Below are 17,839 nucleotides of genomic sequence, written 5' to 3'. Positions count from 1 at the left end.
CAGCTTCACGCGGCTGGATCATGCGGCGAGCTAGCCTCATGTAAAAAAGGAGATCGAGGGCATCATTCGCGCATCGACACACGTTGCCATGAATTTCTTCCATAAGCAGCCACCCTGGGGTGCCCATCATTGCGAACGCGAGTATTCTCTACTCGGATCGCTGACACTCCAAGTTTGACCTAGCTACTACCATGTCCCGTCTCGTACGTGTCTTCCGGAGCACGCACACAAGCTCCGTTCCGTTCGTGGCTGAGCGCAGATAGCGACGCAGGCATGGAAGCGTGCATCGCAGTGCACACCAGGGCGACCATGCTTCTGCTGCACACTAGCCCTAGCGCCCTGCACCGCCCCTCTCGACAGCAACCACATGCTTGCTCCGCGCCGGTGGCACTCGCCGTCTTGAACAGGACGGCAGCCATTTCCTAGCTGCACGGCGAGCCGGCAAGAGGACACGGCCCGGTATCGATAGAAATGGCGTCTCCTTTCCGTATAAGAAAGATGCTGCTCCGTTTCTGGAAAAGAAAGGGGGTTGCGAGTCTGATGTAATGCAGCTGGCACGGGTGCAGTGAGTACAAGATTTTAGCTCGACATGATGTGCGAGAGGAACCACACGGGAGGACGCCATTGACGCGGGTAGCACGAGCATCACATCGATGGAGTGCCCGAAGGCACCGTGTTGATGGATGTGACGATCCGAGAGACCGAGACGACCACCAAATAGTGCAGCCACTGGATATAGAGGTTAGCCATCATCAAAACGAAGTGACTCGTGAAACAAAACCTTACGGAAGCTTGAGGACGGGAAGTACGGCACAGATTAGCCAAGAATGAATAAAAAAGATTAGATTTGAGGATTAGACGTCATGAATTAAGGGCATATTTTTCCAGCTGCAACTGCAAGTAGGAAGAGTTCAGATCCCAATCCTCAGATTTGTTCAAATTCGGACTGAAATCCAAAAGATCTAGAGAAATGGGCTGGCACGCCTGCGAATTACTGCCCCATCAATCACCTCCATGATTACCTGGCCGTACGTAATTCCGACGTAAACTAATGACTCCCGGAGCCCGGCGCTTTAAATAATCCGGAGACGCCTCCCTCCCCTTTCTCTCCCCCGGGTTTTAAACACGCTGTTGCGGGAGCAAGACAAAGGGAGAGCTAGTGGAGCAGCGCGCTCACCGCCCAAGCAGCAACAAAGCAACCGCCAACCGCCCCGACACCGCGGCTAGGGTTTCCGCCTCGGTCGGGCATTGCGGAGGCCGCAAGCCACGCCCTCCCCCCCGCGGCGGACGGCGGTGGTGACCCCCACGCGCGGCGTCGGCTGCTGATTTGGATGGTGGGTTGCGGCGCCGGGGCTCAGATCTGAGATGGCCGACGGCGGGGGCGAGGAGGGGAATGCTTCGGCGCACAAGGGCTCCGCGCGCCGCCGGGGGGCGGTGCAGGCGGGCCTCGACGCGGACGAGCTCCTCACGCTCATGCACGGCTCGGATCCCGTCAAGGTCGAGCTCAACCGGCTGGAGAATGAAGTGAAGGGTGAGCTGATTCGCGACCCTTGTTGCGTAGATTCGACTTTCGGTGATTTAGTTGCGGCGTTTTGAGGGTCTTATTGGGCAATGTTTGGCGTTTTATGAGGTTTTAGATAAGGATAGGGAGCTGGGTGAGGCGAACGCGGAGATAAAGGCCCTGCGGCTCTCGGAGAGGGCGCGAGAGAAGGCCGTCGAGGAGGTAACTTCTCACTCTTCTTCATGCTTGTGTAAAACCGTTGTCTGTATGCTCATCTCACTGTGTTTGGGGTTTGGAGTTGTGTCGGCGCACGAGATATTTAGTGCTAAATTTGGTGGAAGCCATTCGAGGGGCCTGAGACTAAGGTGGTTTTAGCCGGAATTTGAGGGCTAGCTATCTGAACTTGTTTTTGTTTCTCGTAGTATTTTTCAGCTGGATTGATGCATTCTAATGAATATTTGAAATTAATTTCTGGATGGCATGATTTTCTCAGTTGAGCATGTGTTTGCTGTTTGTTCAAAATTAGTACGCTTTACCTTTTTTATGGGCACCTAACAAATTCGCATCTCTTTCGCCTGAGCGAAAGCTGAGTGACTCCACATCAGCATGTTGTTTCTCTTATGGTTTTATTTCATTTTTTCCTGTAATGATCCAGAATGTCTACAGTTGCTGATTAGAGAAGTATAGGACTAAGTATATGTAGAGCGAATAGATTCAGGTTCCCTGATACTGAAACTTGTTTGTAGCTTTTGTGTTTTGATTCTCATCTCTTCCATGCATGGAGGGCCTTTTTTCCTTAAGCTAAAGATTGAGCCTTAAATCACCTTTAAAACAGTGTGCCTATAGTGTTCTCACCTTAAACATATGGTTACAGTTTAAACATTTGGTTGAGCCAGCCCAATTCAAATCAGAGTTTCATTCACGAGGAACCATGTCCACTAGGATCACAGTTTTGCATGTGAAATGATGCCGCTATTTTTCCCCCTGGAAATACTAAGATTACTCATCCATTGACCTTTATCTTTTCCTTTGTGTTGCCTTAAGATGAGATATCTTGTTTGTGGGCATCTATGATTCATCTTAATATAAGTTTCTCCCATTTTCTTCTCCCATTCGAACTAGCATGACATTAGTCAATATCAGGATTAGTATGATGTTCATGAAGTTATCTCGTCCTTGTTTTCATGATGGGAATTGGGCAGTGCTTTTGATATATTAAATAGATGAGAAATCAAGGGAATGAAGGAAATGTTTCTTTGTATTTTGCTAAAGATGCTGCTTCCTCTGTTAATATGACTATTAATATGTTTTTCTTGTGATGACAGCTCACTGCTGAACTAGAGAAAGTGGATGAAAAACTCAAGTTGACAGAGTCTCTCCTTGAAACCAAAGTATATATCCTATGAATCCCTTTTGTTGTTTGTGCCCCCTCTATTAATTGCTCTCTGATAAACTGACATTTTCCAGAACTTAGAACTTAAGAAAACAAATGATGAGAAAAAAGCTGCTATGGCAGCTCAGTTTGCAGCCGAAGCAACGCTACGAAGAGTACATGCAGCCCAGAAAGATGATGATATGCCACCTATTGAAGCCATTCTTGCACCACTTGAAGCAGAGCTAAAGCTTTCTAGGCAAGAGGTAATGCTGTACAACCTACCTCTTACCTGTTTTTGTATCTGTGATGGACTTGTCATGTTTTTCTCATACTTCTTTACCAATTGATTTCCTCTCTTGGTTGCATAGGTCAGATGTACCTCCTTTTAATCTAGAGGATATGTATTTGCTATAATTGACAAAATAATACCTGGTTGTTTCCAGATTGCAAAGCTCCAGGATGACAATAGAGCTTTAGACCGTTTGACGAAGCAAAAGGAGGCAGCATTGCTAGAAGCAGAAAGGACTGTACAGATTGCAATGGCAAAAGCTGCTATGGTTGATGACATGCAAAACAAAAACCAAGAGTTGATGAAGCAAATTGAAATTTGTCAGGTACACATAGTATGCTGTATGTTAAAAGGTCCTTACAATAAAATAACGGGTCACTTGTACTATTTTGTTGGTTATCTTACTGTTTTGCAGGAAGAAAATAAGATTTTGGACAGATTGCATCGGCAAAAAGTTGCGGAAGTAGAAAAGCTTAGTCAAACTGTGAGAGAGCTGGAAGAGGCTGTTCTACAAGGTGGTGCAGCTGCCAATGCTGTTAGAGACTACCAACGGAAAGTTCAAGAAATGAATGTAATCCACTATCCTTCATCTGTTCTAATTTCGGCAATTTATCATTAATTTTTTACAGAAACGTGACCTTTAGTCTTTTCTGATCATGACAAAATTAGGAAGAAAAGAAAATTCTGGACCGGGAGCTTGCTCGGGCTAAAGTTACCGCAAACAGGGTTGCTGTTGTAGTTGCAAATGAGTGGAAAGATGCTAATGACAAAGTAATGCCTGTTAAACAGTGGCTCGAAGAGCGAAGGTTCATGCAGGTAGGATGCTTAAGCTGTCTCATATAGCATATATGTTGTTATCAATGCAAAGTAAAATTTATGACTCTAAATATCTTACAATAAAAACTGCATCTGCAGGGTGAGATGCAGCAGCTTCGTGACAAACTTGCTATTGCAGAGAGAACAGCCCGATCTGAAGCTCAGCTAAAGGTGAGTAGTTGCAAAGTTCATTTTGAGCTAAACTTCTAAGCATGGGTCTCATTTATTTTCAACTAATCATTAAAATTCATCTGAACTCAGGAAAAATATCAGTTGCGCCTAAAGGTTTTAGAAGATGGATTGAGGGGTCCACCAAGTGGTTCTAGTCGTCCTCCTACAGAAGGAAAGAGTATAAGTAATGGACCTCCCCGACGGCTTTCACTAGGTGGTGCTGATAGTGTGTCCAAAGCTTCTCCAAACGGTGTGTTAATGAGGAGGTCTCCATCTTTCAATTCAAGATCCTCTCTCACAACCAGCAGTAGTTTGGTCCTGAAGCATGCAAAAGGAAGTTCAAGGTCATTCGATGGTGGTACCAGGTTGTTAGACCGGGGGAAAGTTCTTGGGAACGGACCCCATTCACTCAATAGATCTACGGATGCTGTTAAAGATTGCGAAACGGCTGATAATTGGAAGGCTGATGCGGAAGAAAAAAGCAATGAAACCACAAATAATGATTCAAGTGATATGGTCTCTGGTGTACTCTATGACATGCTGCAAAAAGAGGTAGTTTCTTTGAGAAAGGCATGCCATGAGAAAGACCAAAGTCTAAAGGACAAGGATGATGCAATAGAGGTATGATGCTGTACTACTATCTTGAAAGATGCTTCTTAATTAGTAGTACTCCCATTCTCTTGTAATTGTTGTCCTAGGATGTAGGTATTCAACATTTTACAACTTTGACAACTAATACATGAAAACGTTTCTAGATGCCCAAAGTGTAAATCAAAATGGGCGTAGTACTTGTTATTGTATTTGTGGGAACAACATCTGTGGTATTATGGCTTATCTTAGCACCTATTGTTTGCAGATGTTAGCAAAGAAAGTAGATACATTAAATAAAGCAATGGAAGTGGAGGCTAAAAAGATGAGGCGGGAAATAGCTGCTATGGAGAAGGAATTTGCTGCGGTGCGCCTTGAGAAGGAACAAGAAAGCAAAGCTAAACGACTTGGTAATTCGAAAGGACCTGGAACTTCTCAGATGGTTTCTGGAAGGTATGCCCTTTGAAATGCTTTATATGTGAACTTGATCTGTTGGAATGCTCAAACGTGTATGCCAACAGATATTGGAAGATTTGTTAGAATCTAAGGATGCCATGTACTTCTATTCCAGGGCTTCATATGTTGAGCTATTACCTTTCAATTACCGCGTTGCTTAATCTATAATTCTCTATGTGTAGACTGACTTATTGTGTTCATTGACGGATTCATGGTGTTGGTCTGGGAGTTGTCTACCGCGGGCACGACTTAGCTTAGCTTGTTTATGTCATTGTAAATTGCAAACAATGAGTTACTTCTTTTATGTACCGCTAAACTGGTCCTAGAACTAAACTAAAACTGTTTTAATATATGTATTTGGCTAAATAATATTACTACTAGCAACTCAAATTATTTGCTACATACAAATAACAATAGGACTGCATTTATTTTGGGCTGGTTTTTGTAGACTACTCTCTTAATGTTACATATTCATATGTTCACACCTTCCTGAATCACTTTGTATTCTGTTTTGATGCTGCAGAGCTGCACCACGGGGTGGATTGGTGCGTAACCTCCAATAACATACCTCTAACATCAGGCCGGCACGGAACTCGTCGATAGGCTTCATTTCCCATTGTATTTCTTCCCCTGTTCTTGTTCATTTTGTGATGAAATAGCACAGATGACCCTGCAGTACCTAGATTGGGGAAAGAGTAGGTTTGCATCTGACACGACTTGCTTTTAATGTAGTGAAGGTAATCCTTCGGTGGGTGAGGTTTAACCTTGTGGCGCGCTCTCATTTTGTCGAGGCAGTGCTGCTGTGGTTGTATAGGTTGGACGATCATGTGCCTTTTCTATATGTAGTTGACCTAGTGTGTTTGGTTTTGCATGTTCGGGTTGTGAATATCACTGTATTCTGCTATGGCCTCGTTTGATCGTTTCTGATCTGTTTGTTCGCCCTTGGTTGGGCCGGAACTGGTTTTTGGAAACCGTTTGTACCTTGTACTACCGTCTTGTTCCACGTCGAGCTGAATCAGAATGGAGTGTTTTGTCATTTGATGAAACCTTACGTCACATGTCACGTGCTGTGACCTTTTTCTTTTTTCCAAGTGAAATGCACGGCAGGTGTCCAAACTATTCACTCATTCCCATCTAGGTCTGTAAACTTTTCAAAGTGATCATCTAGATTATTCAACTTTTTAAAGTGAGCTTCAGTATGTATGAATTGCAAATTTGTAAAGGTGAACTGGCATTAACATTGTGAACCCCTAGATTGTGTGGTCTAGCGAACAGCCGTTCCATATGTTGGGAAACTAGTCATAGTCGGGATTGGGAGTGGGACAGCACATGGTGACACTAACAGGCGAGTTCCCTGCCCAGTTCCAATAATGAAAGTCCCAGTTTCGGTTAACATAAATATGCGAAATTGGTGTCAAGAAAGAAAAAGGTAAAAAGAAAAAAAACCCAGCAATTTATGAGGAGAGTGTTTTTGATAAAAAAATATCATCTGTTCTTTTACTACACAAAAGGGAGCGTTTATTTATCTTCACGAGTCTTGGCATCATTTTTCTGTTTGGTGATCATCTATAGGGTTCAGTAGAAATCCGTAGGTTCTAGGTTGAGAGCCGGAGAAACGTGTGTTAACATGTTCGTGCAGAGCCCTCTTCAACATGGTGATTTTTCCGTTTCATCATCAAAACTTAAGCAGTCGCATCTTTTAACAGAGGAAAACTGGCGGTCAGATCTGTCGTGTCATTTATGCCTAGATCTTCTATTTCTAGAAAAACTTTACTTGAGAATAGTGATGTCACGAACACGAATGGAAATAACAAAATTCTGTAGATAAATTTTCGAAAAAAAATGCAAGATACTTTCCTAGTGATCGGAACTCGGAATTCAATTAAAGAAACAAAACTCAGCCCAATCCGTGAGTAAGTATATTTCTACTGTTTCATACACAAATCCTATTCACCTGCTTCTAATAACATTTCAAATAATTACAGTGCTTGGGATACCACAGAGAAGCATAATGAATCACAGGTAACCCCTTTTTCCCTTAACAAAAAATCAATTACAAAAGACAATACAATATAATGTTTAATCCTTTTTGGAATCTTTTCTAGATTAATGACGATGATGACAAGAAGCGTCAGCAACACGAGAGGAAGAAGCTAAAAGTTGAGGAATGATCAAAGGTAAGCTAGCATTACATTAATTATAAAGTTCTAAGGTTTATCTTTATCCATTACCATTTAATTTGGATTAAACTTCCATCTGCTAATATATATATATATATATCTATATATCTATATGTTTCCTTATTTTTTCTCTGTGTAGCAGGTCTGCACAGCTAACAGCAAGGAAACCAAACGGAACGATATTTTGCTGTACAGGGCACACCAATGTGGACCGCTGCTTTTGATTATAGTTTTGGTTAACTGATGCTCTTACTACGTATCTTTTGGTCGAAAACATAGCTTTCGACAGCCCAAAACATTTATAGGCACCATACAACAACATAGATGATGAAATGATAGGTTATAAGGTACCTACCTTTTGGGAACAAAGATTAAGTTCATTGCCTCCGCTGAGGCGTACGATTTTAGTTTTTGTAACACCAACGTTGTAAGCAGCATACTCCTTTACCAGCGTCTGCCTCCCTACAGAATTGCTATGCCTCTCAATTGTTTGATGAAATGCCATGTGTGCTTGTTTAACTATGAAAGCAACAATACTGCTGCAGGACCTTACGATCAAACTGTAACATCAAATCTGCTTTCCAAATTCCAACCCATTGTGGATGCAATAAGTGAGACCACAAAATAATTGGCGTACGCTAACTGCAGCTCCTTTGTTGGTTTTCTTTCAAAAAGTTATTAACTTTGCTGGAGTTAAGAAAAATTCTAGCACTGTCCTAATGTTAGTTTAGTACAAACTAAAACGATTCAAGCTAGCTTGCACCATAAACCTTCCTCCAATATAGCTAAACTTACTTGTACAAATTTCCTTAGGTGCGATCAGCTTCCTATATCTGACACCAGTTATAATAGCAGAGTTCACTAAAAAGAACAAATCAGTAAAACATATGTAGGAGATCTCAGAATCAGCAGAAGCTGAACTACCCATCCCGATCCATAACTAGCTCGCTTCAGCATACGAGACGGAAAACGGGGGGACTATCTGCATTGGAAGCAGACCACACATGGCCATACGCGGCAACGCCGCGAGCATTTCTAGTTATTTACCTATTTGGTGATAACTCTTTTGTCAACATGTTTCCGGGAACAAGGATACTGACATAGGATGTTCATAATTTGGAAAGATCTGTCAGGAAGGACTTGTTCGAGAGGTCATTGTTAGCTCTAAGACTTTCAATGAACAGGAAAGATCAGGTCTTAATTACAAAAGTGTGTAAATCTTCACGTCTGGATGACCTGCATGTCCAAAATTCTGAGTCTGCCAATGATTACTATCCATGTTTGCGAACTCCTGAGTCCAACTCTGTAGTAAGTCTATACATTGTCTGGACTACGTCAAACATGATTAGCTCATTAGCATATCTCTGGTTCTGAATATTGTTTTGTGAATGATGAATGGGTTCTGTTGTTAATCACACGCTACTACTTTGTTTTGTGAACCAATTTGCTATACGCTTGTCTTTATCGGCAAGACATAGTTCAGCGATTATGTGCTCATGATAGATCTCCATTCTAAATGCTGTGCTCCTATCAGTTTCAGTATCTTGTCTTGTTTTGAAAAGAGTAGGTTGATAAACTGATGAACGATCAGGTGAAGGCATTTGCTGATGAACATCATTAGCATTCTGCCCTCAAGCATTCTGCCTTGTACTGGTTTGAGTAGTCTTCCCTGAACATATGTATCATGTTTCTTCAGTTTGCCGAACAAAGACTGTAATGGTCTCAGCTGATTGCTTGATCCTAGTCCGAGTACTAGGATTATGAATTATAAGTTACCTTCAGATTTTAAATTTTTGGACTTTGTGAATGGTTTTGGACATGCAGCTAGGTGTTTGATGTTGCAAAAAGGAGGTCAAGGATCGTATCATTGCTTTGCTAACATGATGCTTGTTGTGCATTCAACTGGTGCGCCACTGTTGCATGTCCGAATAATACACTTCTACGTCCCGTCCCCGGCATCCTCAATCTCTCTCCCGAGTCCCGGCTCCATGTCATCGTTGCCGCGAGCCGCGGAGCCATGCCCTGACGCATGGTTGAAATGAATCGATGGCCACAATGCCAAGCTACTCGTGTCCGTTCGTCTTCGGTCGCCCCATGAATCACCTTCATGTGCATGTACTTTTGACGTAAACTAATCACTTCCAGAAACTCGACGTTTTAAATAATCCGGAGCAGGGTTTCAGAATCGGAATGCTTTTTTTTTGAAGAAAAGAGTCGGAAGTTTTTCTCCAAATAGCATCAGATCGTGGGATCTGAATCCTATGGGATTTTGTTTTTAATTTAAATTTAAAATTTATATTATGTAAAAATACATTACCGATTATATGTTGTTATATTATGTAAGAAATTAGAGGAAATAATAATATCATGTCATTCAAATAAAGTGATATCTGTCGAAAAAAATCATACACTAAATCTAACAGTTATGATTTATGAATTTAAATTTAACATAACGTGAGATGTTGGATCGGAATCTCATTAAGATTTTACAGGATTGCATAAAGGATAGATCCATGAAAATTAGAATTAGGTGGGATCACGATTATTTTGACTCGGTTGGATCCATCCGGATCGGGATCCTACAGGCTACAACCTTGATTGATCCGGAGACGCCTCCCTCCCCCTTTCTCTCTCCCCGGTTTTTAAACACGCTGTTGTGAGAGCAAGAGAAAGGAAGAGAGCCAGTGGAGGGAGCGACGCGCTCACCGGCCAGCAGCAACAAAGCAACCGCCAACCGCCCCGACACCGCGGCTAGGGCTTCCGCCTCGGTCGGGCATTGCGGAGGCCGCAAGCCACGCCCTCCCCCGGCGCGGCGGACGGCGGGGGTGACCCCCACGAGCGGCGGCTGCTGCTGCTGATTTGGATGGTGGGTTGCGGCGTTGGGGCTCAGATCTGAGATGGCCGACGGCGGGTGCGAGGAGGGGAATGCTTCAGCGCACAAGGGCTCCGCGCGCCGCCGGGGGGCGGTGCAGGCGGGCCTGGATGCGGACGAGCTCCTCACGCTCATGTACGGCTCGGATCCCGTCAAGGTCGAGCTCAGCCGGCTGGAGAATGAAGTGAGGGGTGAGCTGATTCGCGACCCTTGTTGCGTAGATTCGAAAATTTCAGTGGTTTTCTCAGCGTTTTGAGGGTCTTATTGGGCAATGTTTGGTGTTTTTATGAGGTTGCAGATAAGGATAGGGAGCTGGGTGAGGCGAACGCGGAGATAAAGGCGCTGCGTCTGTCGGAGAGGGCGCGAGAGAAGGCCGTCGAGGAGGTAACTTCTCAATGTTCTCCATGCTTGTGTAAAACCGTTGTCTGTATGCTCACCTCACTGTGTCTGGGTGTTGGAGTTGTGTCGGCGCGTGAGATATTTAGTGCTAAATTTGGTTGAAGTCCTTCGAGGATCCTGAGACTAAGGTGGTTTTAGCCGGAATTTGAGGGCAAGCTATCTGAACTTGTTTTTGTTTCTGGTAGTATTTTTCAGCTGGATTGATGGATTCTAACGAGTATTTAAAATTAGTTTCTCGATGGCATGATTTTCTCAGTTGAGCATGAGTTTGCTGTTTGTTCAAAGTTAGTTTTTCAGCTGAATCTATTCACTCTATGTAACTTTTGTGTTTTGATTCTCATCTCTTCCATGCATGGAGGACCTTTTTTCCTTAAGCTAAGGACAAAGCCTTTAGTGTTCTCAATTCAGACCCTGTCTGTGATCTGTTTGTTTCTTAAACATATGGTTACAGTTTAAATATTTTGTTGAGCCTGCCCAATTCAAATCAGAGTTTGAATCACGAGGAACCATCTCCAGTATGATCATAGTTTTGCATGTGAAATGTTGTTGCTATTTTTCAGCTGGAAATACTAAGATTACTCACCCATTGACTTTTAGCTTTTACTTCGTGTTGCCGTAAGATGAGATATCTTGTTTGTGGGCATCTATGATTCATCTTAATATAAGTTCCTCCCATTTTCTTCTCCCATTTGAACTCAAAATGCCATTTGTTTTCTGAGAAAGTGAGCATTATATCTGGTTTTAGAGCATGCTTGCTTATTGGCAAGTCCAAGTAGTTCATGAAATGCTAGTGACTCAATCTTTGAGTTAGGACCAGTTAACAAAATCAATCTGTTAATTGAGGTTTTGTCCCATTTGGGTGCTAAGGTAAAGGTCTTCGTATCTTTGGTCTTTATTATTGCTCCTTCTCGTGTTGCATTTGAATGCATCTCAATGTAATGATTTCACCGGCTAAGGCACATTTTGTCAAATGAAAGCTACCTTTGTTCATGTTAAACTGGTGTGATGCAATGCTCTGGCCAGGGACATTTCAATTTAGTTTTGTATCTTTGCATGACATTAGTGAATATCAGGACTAGTATGATATTCATGAAGTTACCTCGCCCTTGTTTTCATGGTGGGAATTGGGCAGTGTTTTTTGATATATTAAATAGATGAGAAATCAAGGGAAAGAAAGAGATGTTTCTTTTTATTTTGTTAACGATGCTTCTTCCACTGTTAATATGACTATTAATTTGTTTGTATTGTGATGACAGCTCACTGCTGAACTAGAGAAAGTGGATGAAAAACTCAAGTTGACAGAGTCTCTCCTTGAAACTAAAGTATATCCTATGAATCCCTTTTGTTTTTTGTGCCCCCTCTATTGATTGCTCTCTGATAAACTGACATTTTCCAGAACTTAGAACTTAAGAAAACAAATGATGAGAAAAAAGCTGCTATGGCAGCTCAGTTTGCAGCCGAAGCAACGCTACGAAGAGTACATGCAGCCCAGAAAGATGATGATATGCCACCTATTGAAGCCATTCTTGCACCACTTGAAGCAGAGCTAAAGCTTTCGAGGCAAGAGGTAATGCTGTACAACCTACCTCTTACCTGTTTACGTATCCGTGATGAAGTTGTCATGTGTTTCTCATACTTCTTTACCAATTGATTTCCTCTCTTTGTTGCATTAATCAGATGTATCTCCTTTTAATCTAGAGGATATGTATTTGCTATAATTGACAAAAGAATACCTGGGTGTTTCCAGATTGCAAAGCTCCAGGATGACAATAGAGCTTTAGACCGTTTGACGAAGCAAAAGGAGGCAGCATTGCTAGAAGCAGAAAGGACTGTACAAATTGCAATGGCAAAAGCTGCTATGGTTGATGACATGCAAAACAAGAACCAAGAGTTGATGAAGCAAATTGAAATTTGCCAGGTACACAGAGTATACTGTATCTTAAAAGGTCCTTACAATAAAATAACAGGTCAATTATACTATTTTGTTGGTTATCTTACTGTTTTGCAGGAAGAAAATAAGATCTTGGACAGGTTGCACCGCCAAAAGGTTGCAGAAGTAGAAAAGCTTAGTCAAACTGTGAGAGAGCTGGAAGAGGCTGTTCTACAAGGTGGTGCAGCTGCCAATGCTGTTAGAGAATACCAACGGAAAGTTCAAGAAATGAATGTAATATACTATCCTTCATCTGTTCTAACTTCTGCAATTTATCATTTATTCTTTTCACGTAAGTGACCAGTAGTATTTTCTGATCATGACACATTTAGGAAGAAAAGAAAATTCTGGACCGGGAACTTGCTCGGGCAAAAGTTACCGCAAACAGGGTCGCTGTTGTAGTTGCAAATGAGTGGAAAGATGCTAATGGCAAAGTAATGCCTGTTAAACAGTGGCTCGAAGAGCGAAGGTTCTTGCAGGTAGGATGCTTATTTCATATAGCACATATGTGGTTATTGTTGCAAAGTAAAATTTTTGACTACTGAATTTAAATGTCTTACAACAAAATCTGCTTCTGCAGGGTGAGATGCAGCAGCTTCGTGACAAACTTGCTATTGCAGAGAGAACAGCACGATCAGAAGCTCAGCTAAAGGTAAATAGTTGCAATGTTCATTTTGAGCTAGACTTCTAAGCATGGGTCTCATTACTTTTCCACTGATCACTAAAATTCATCTGAACTCAGGAAAAGTATCAGTTGCGCCTCAAAGTTTTAGAAGATGGACTGAGGGGTGCACCAAGTGGTTCTAGTCGTCCTCCTACAGAAGGAAAGAGTATTAGTAATGGAACTCCCCGACGACTTTCACTAGGTGGTGCTGATAGTATGTCCAAAGCTTCTCCAAACGGTGTGTTAATGAGGAGGTCTCCTTCTTTAAATTCAAGATCCTCTCTCACAACCAGCAGTAGTTTGGTCCTGAAGCATGCAAAAGGAAGTTCAAGGTCATTCGATGGTTGTACCAGGTCGTTAGACCAAGGAAAAGTTCTTGGGAACGGGCCTCATTCACTCAATAGTTCTACGGATGCTGTTAAAAATTGTGAAACGGCTGATAATTGGAAGGCTGATGCGGAAGAAAAAAGCAATGAAACCACAAACAATGATTCAAGTGATATGGTCTCTGGTGTACTCTATGACATGCTGCAAAAAGAGGTAGTTTCTTTGAGAAAGGCATGCCATGAGAAAGACCAAAGTCTAAAGGACAAGGATGATGCAATAGAGGTATAATGCTATACTACTATCTTGAAAGGTGCTGCTTTATTATTAGTAATTAGTACTACTTCCTATCTCTTGTAATTCTTGTCCTAGGATGTATGCATTCAACATTTTCTACAACTTTGATAACTAATACATATAGACATTTCTTGATGCCCAAAACAACTAGTGTAAAACTGTAAATCAGAATGGGCGTAGTAATTGCTATTGTATTTGAGGGAACAACATCTGTGGTATTGTGGTTTATCTTATCACCTATTGTTTGTAGATGTTAGCAAAGAAAGTAGATACATTAAATAAAGCAATGGAAGTGGAGTCTAAAAAGATGAGGCGGGAGATGGCTGCTATGGAGAAGGAATTTGCTGCGGTGCGTCTTGAGAAGGAACAAGAAAGCAAAGCTAAACGACTTGGTAATTCGAAAGGACCTGGAACTTCTTCTCAGACAGTTTCTGGAAGGTATGCCCTTTGAAACTCTTTATATGAGAACTCAATCTTTTGAAATGCTCAAATGCGTATACCACAGATATTGGAAGTTTTGTTAGAATCCAAGGATGCCATGTACTTCTATTGTAGGATTTCGTATGCTAAACTGTTAACCTTTTCATTACTCCGGTAGTTAACTATAATTCTATATGGGTAGGCTGATTCTCATTGTGTTCATTGACGGATATGGTTGTTGGTCGGGGAGTTGCATTTTGCTGGCATTATTTAGCTTAGCTTGTTTACGTGTTTGTAATTTATAAACAATGAGTTACTTCTTTCAGGTAATCCTTCGGTGGGTGAGGTTTAACCTTGTGGCGTGCTCTTATTTTGTCGAGGCAGTGCTGCTGTGGTTGTATAGGTTGGACGATCCTGTGCGTTTTCTATATGCAGTTGAGCTAGTGTGTTTGATTTTCCGGGTTGTGAATATCATTGTATTCTGCTATGGCCTCGTTTCTGATCTTTTTGTTTGCCCTTGGTTGGGCCGGACTTGGTTCTTGGACACCGTTTGTACCTTGTACTACCATCTTGTTCCACGTCGAGCTGAATCAGATGGAGTGTTTTGTCATTTGATGAAACCTTATGTCACATGTCACGTGCTGTGACCATTTTTCCCCCGAGTAAAATGCACCACAAGTGCCTAAACTATTCCTGCATTCTCATCTTGTTAACTCTTAGAGTGATCTCAACCTTTAAAAGTGAGCCTCAGTATGTATGAATTGCAAATTTGTAAATTTAAACGGACATTAACATTATGAATCCCTAGATTGCGTGGTCTAGTGAACACTATGAGATGCCGTTACAAATGGAAGTGTTGCAAAACTAGTCAGTCAGGATGGGACAACACATGTTGCTGACACTAACAGGCGAGTTCTTTTCCTAGTTCCCAATAATGAGAGTCCCAGTTTCGGTTAACATAAATATGTGAATTTGTTGTCAAGAAACATAAAGGTTAAAAGAAAAAAACAGCAATTGTTTTAATTATTTACGAGGAGAGGTATTTTTGCTTAAAATGTCATCTGTTCTTTTATTACGCAAACCGGAGCTTTTACTTATCTTAACGAGTCTTGGCATCATTTTCTGTTAAGTAATCATCTAGGTTTTAGTACAAATCCGTAGATTCTAGGGTGAGAGCCGGAGAGACGTGTGTTAGCCTGTTCGTGCAGGGCCATCTTCAACATGGCATCGATTTTTCCGCCCTTCTAGAAAAGTTTTACTTGAGAATAGTGGTGTCACGAATGGAAATAACAAAATTACGTAGATAATTGTCGGAGGAAATCTCCAGCCGGGTGGCGGAATGCACCCGCCTAATCCTAGTTTAGGAAGAGTTTGGGGGAGACCTAGGAGCGCTTGATCGATGGGTGGACGAGCACAGGAAGGGTACGAGGTTTTAGAGTGATTCGGGCCGCCGGAGCGTAATACCCTGCGTCCACTTTAGAGCTGTATTGCTTGAGTGTGCTCGTAAATCTAGACCTTATGTAAGTCTGAAAGGGAACCTCCCCTTCTAACGAGTACACTCTCCCTTTTATAGACCAAGGGGAGTGCTTACACTGTGCGGGGCCCTAACAGGTGGGCCCGGCCAACAGGAGCATGTTATATGAAAGATATAGAGATCTTCCTCTCCAGCTCCTCTCTGTAGTCCTCTCGATCGGGAAGTTGATGTGCGTATCTACAGCCAGGATATGGCCGTGTGCCGCCTTGCCGGCACAGTGACTGCTGTCAGTGTTACCCAACAGTAGAAACCGTGCTGCCACTGTTGGGTCAGGACCCTCTAACAGACGAAGGAGCAGCGCTGACCCGCCGCGCCGTCGCCTCCGCGCACACTGTTGCAGCGCACGCCTCGGCACACCTGCAGCAGGCCATCATCACTCACGCGCGCGGCGCCGTGATGTGACTAGACATCGTCTGCCCGCGCGCAAAGCACAGTGACGCGCCGTCTTGGAAACAGGCAGGCTTACCGTGGTGTCAGTTGGGCAGACCATGCTTTGACTCGAGCACACCCAGTCCACCTACCCGCATTTAAGGTGGTAGTTGGGCTGGTGTCCCGCGGAGAGCCTTCTGTCACGGACACGTGGCAGGGCCGGCCATGGAGTCGCCACCTTGGTGGCACGTGGAGGCGCCGGACCCCTTCCCGGAGGAAAAGGGGGGTCCGGGTCCCCGAGGCCAGTTGGAGAGACAGGCCCATAGGGGTCTAGCTCCCACACGTGGCGGCGCCGGACCCCCTAGGGGGCCCGGGCTTGTGGTGGCCATCCCCGAGCACCTTGTCCTCATGGGCACGTGGGGGCGCCGGACCTATATGAGCTCGGGGGGGGAGGGGGGGAGAGGTCTGGAGACCACGATCCCAGCTGTCAGGTCCGGGCCGTACGTCCCGTCTCCCAGAGGACAAGGGTGAGGTCACGGATAACCTCGTGTCCATCAGGGTGGACAGACTGTCAGATGACTCCCTAACGGGCTAGGCCCGCGGAGATGCAGATCTCCTCGTAGTGGACTATTACGACCTTCTGGTCGTTGAGCAGCTCCTTGGCGATGATGGATGATAGGCGTCCGAGCATGTGGTGGCGCGCGTCCATCACGATGTGCTTGGCGCACACACCGGAGCGTGACACCATCGCGCCCTCTCCTGTGAGGCGACAGCGAGACGCTAAAAGTCTGGACACCCTAGCAGGAGGTACCCCTGTCCGTATATACCGACAGAGGCCCCCGGGCCCACCTCGGGTGGGGCCATATCCCCGCGTTGCGCCGGGTGGACAGCTTGTTCCCGCCGGGAAAGGGCAGGAATGTCTTTTCCCCCTTGGCGGGATCCCCATGGGGCCCGTCGTCCGCCCGCGCCGCGCGCGTCAGGCGGTTCAGATTCTTGTCTTATTCGAGGCCGTCCTGCGGCTCTGGCGGTTCGGATTCCGCCTTTTCCTCGTGCCTCCAGCGGCCACTCCTTTGACTGGCGGGCCCGGGCCCACCGGTCATTGAGTGTGAGAGGAGGGGGCCTGGTGTAGGCAGCCGTTCGGCTTCTCCTCAGTCACTGCGGAGCTTGAGAGGGCGAGCAGCTTTTACATAAAAGGTAGACGCCGAAGAGACCGGCTACCTTTTTGCTCTTGCCTACAACAGTCGCCGTAGCGCCCCTTCGTCTCCGCTCGCACATTTGCGATCAACTTTCTTGCACTCGGCATTTCTTCACCTTCCTGCTCCCTTGCGATCCATCCCCCGCAATCGCAGCGTCCATCACCATGTCTTCTCTTCGTCATCCCCGCCGCTTCCAGCGCGAGATCCAGCTGGACTCGGTGCGCCGCCTTTTGGGATGGACCACGCCGGAGCTCGTCGAGAGGATCCGGACCGGCAAAATCCCCCTCCGTGACTGGGCTGCGGGGGAATTCGTCCTCCTCAACTCGTACGCCATGTGCGGGTTGGTGCCGCCGATCTCCTCCTTCTTCCTCCTGCTCTTGGAGGAGTTCGGCCTCCAGCTTCAGCACCTCACCCCCACTCCGTCCTCCTCGTGGCGGTCTTCACCCACTTCATGGAGA

General features: G+C 44.4%; 2 protein-coding genes across 2 annotated transcripts; both read left to right on the top strand.

Annotated features, from left to right (window-relative positions):
* The first annotated feature begins 1,108 nt into the window (after positions 1 to 1,108).
* On the top strand, positions 1,109 to 6,242 carry LOC112876252 (microtubule-associated protein 70-2). Its single transcript, XM_025940321.1, has 11 exons — positions 1,109 to 1,531; positions 1,638 to 1,723; positions 2,827 to 2,892; positions 2,969 to 3,139; positions 3,320 to 3,490; positions 3,581 to 3,736; positions 3,835 to 3,981; positions 4,081 to 4,152; positions 4,243 to 4,773; positions 5,009 to 5,193; positions 5,720 to 6,242. The coding sequence occupies exons 1-11, from the start codon at positions 1,366 to 1,368 to the stop codon at positions 5,757 to 5,759; spliced, it is 1,791 nt and encodes a 596-aa protein (XP_025796106.1). The 5' UTR covers positions 1,109 to 1,365; the 3' UTR covers positions 5,760 to 6,242.
* A 3,757-nt stretch (positions 6,243 to 9,999) lies between these two features.
* LOC112878721 (microtubule-associated protein 70-2-like) lies at positions 10,000 to 14,932 on the top strand. Its single transcript, XM_025942928.1, has 11 exons — positions 10,000 to 10,439; positions 10,547 to 10,632; positions 11,904 to 11,969; positions 12,044 to 12,214; positions 12,395 to 12,565; positions 12,656 to 12,811; positions 12,910 to 13,056; positions 13,158 to 13,229; positions 13,320 to 13,850; positions 14,113 to 14,300; positions 14,609 to 14,932. The coding sequence occupies exons 1-11, from the start codon at positions 10,274 to 10,276 to the stop codon at positions 14,610 to 14,612; spliced, it is 1,758 nt and encodes a 585-aa protein (XP_025798713.1). The 5' UTR covers positions 10,000 to 10,273; the 3' UTR covers positions 14,613 to 14,932.
* The last annotated feature ends 2,907 nt before the right edge of the window (positions 14,933 to 17,839 follow it).

Source organism: Panicum hallii, chromosome 1 (assembly GCF_002211085.1).
Source record: "Panicum hallii strain FIL2 chromosome 1, PHallii_v3.1, whole genome shotgun sequence".
Lineage (NCBI taxonomy): Eukaryota > Viridiplantae > Streptophyta > Magnoliopsida > Poales > Poaceae > Panicum > Panicum hallii.
This window is presented reverse-complemented; position numbering and strand designations above follow the sequence as displayed.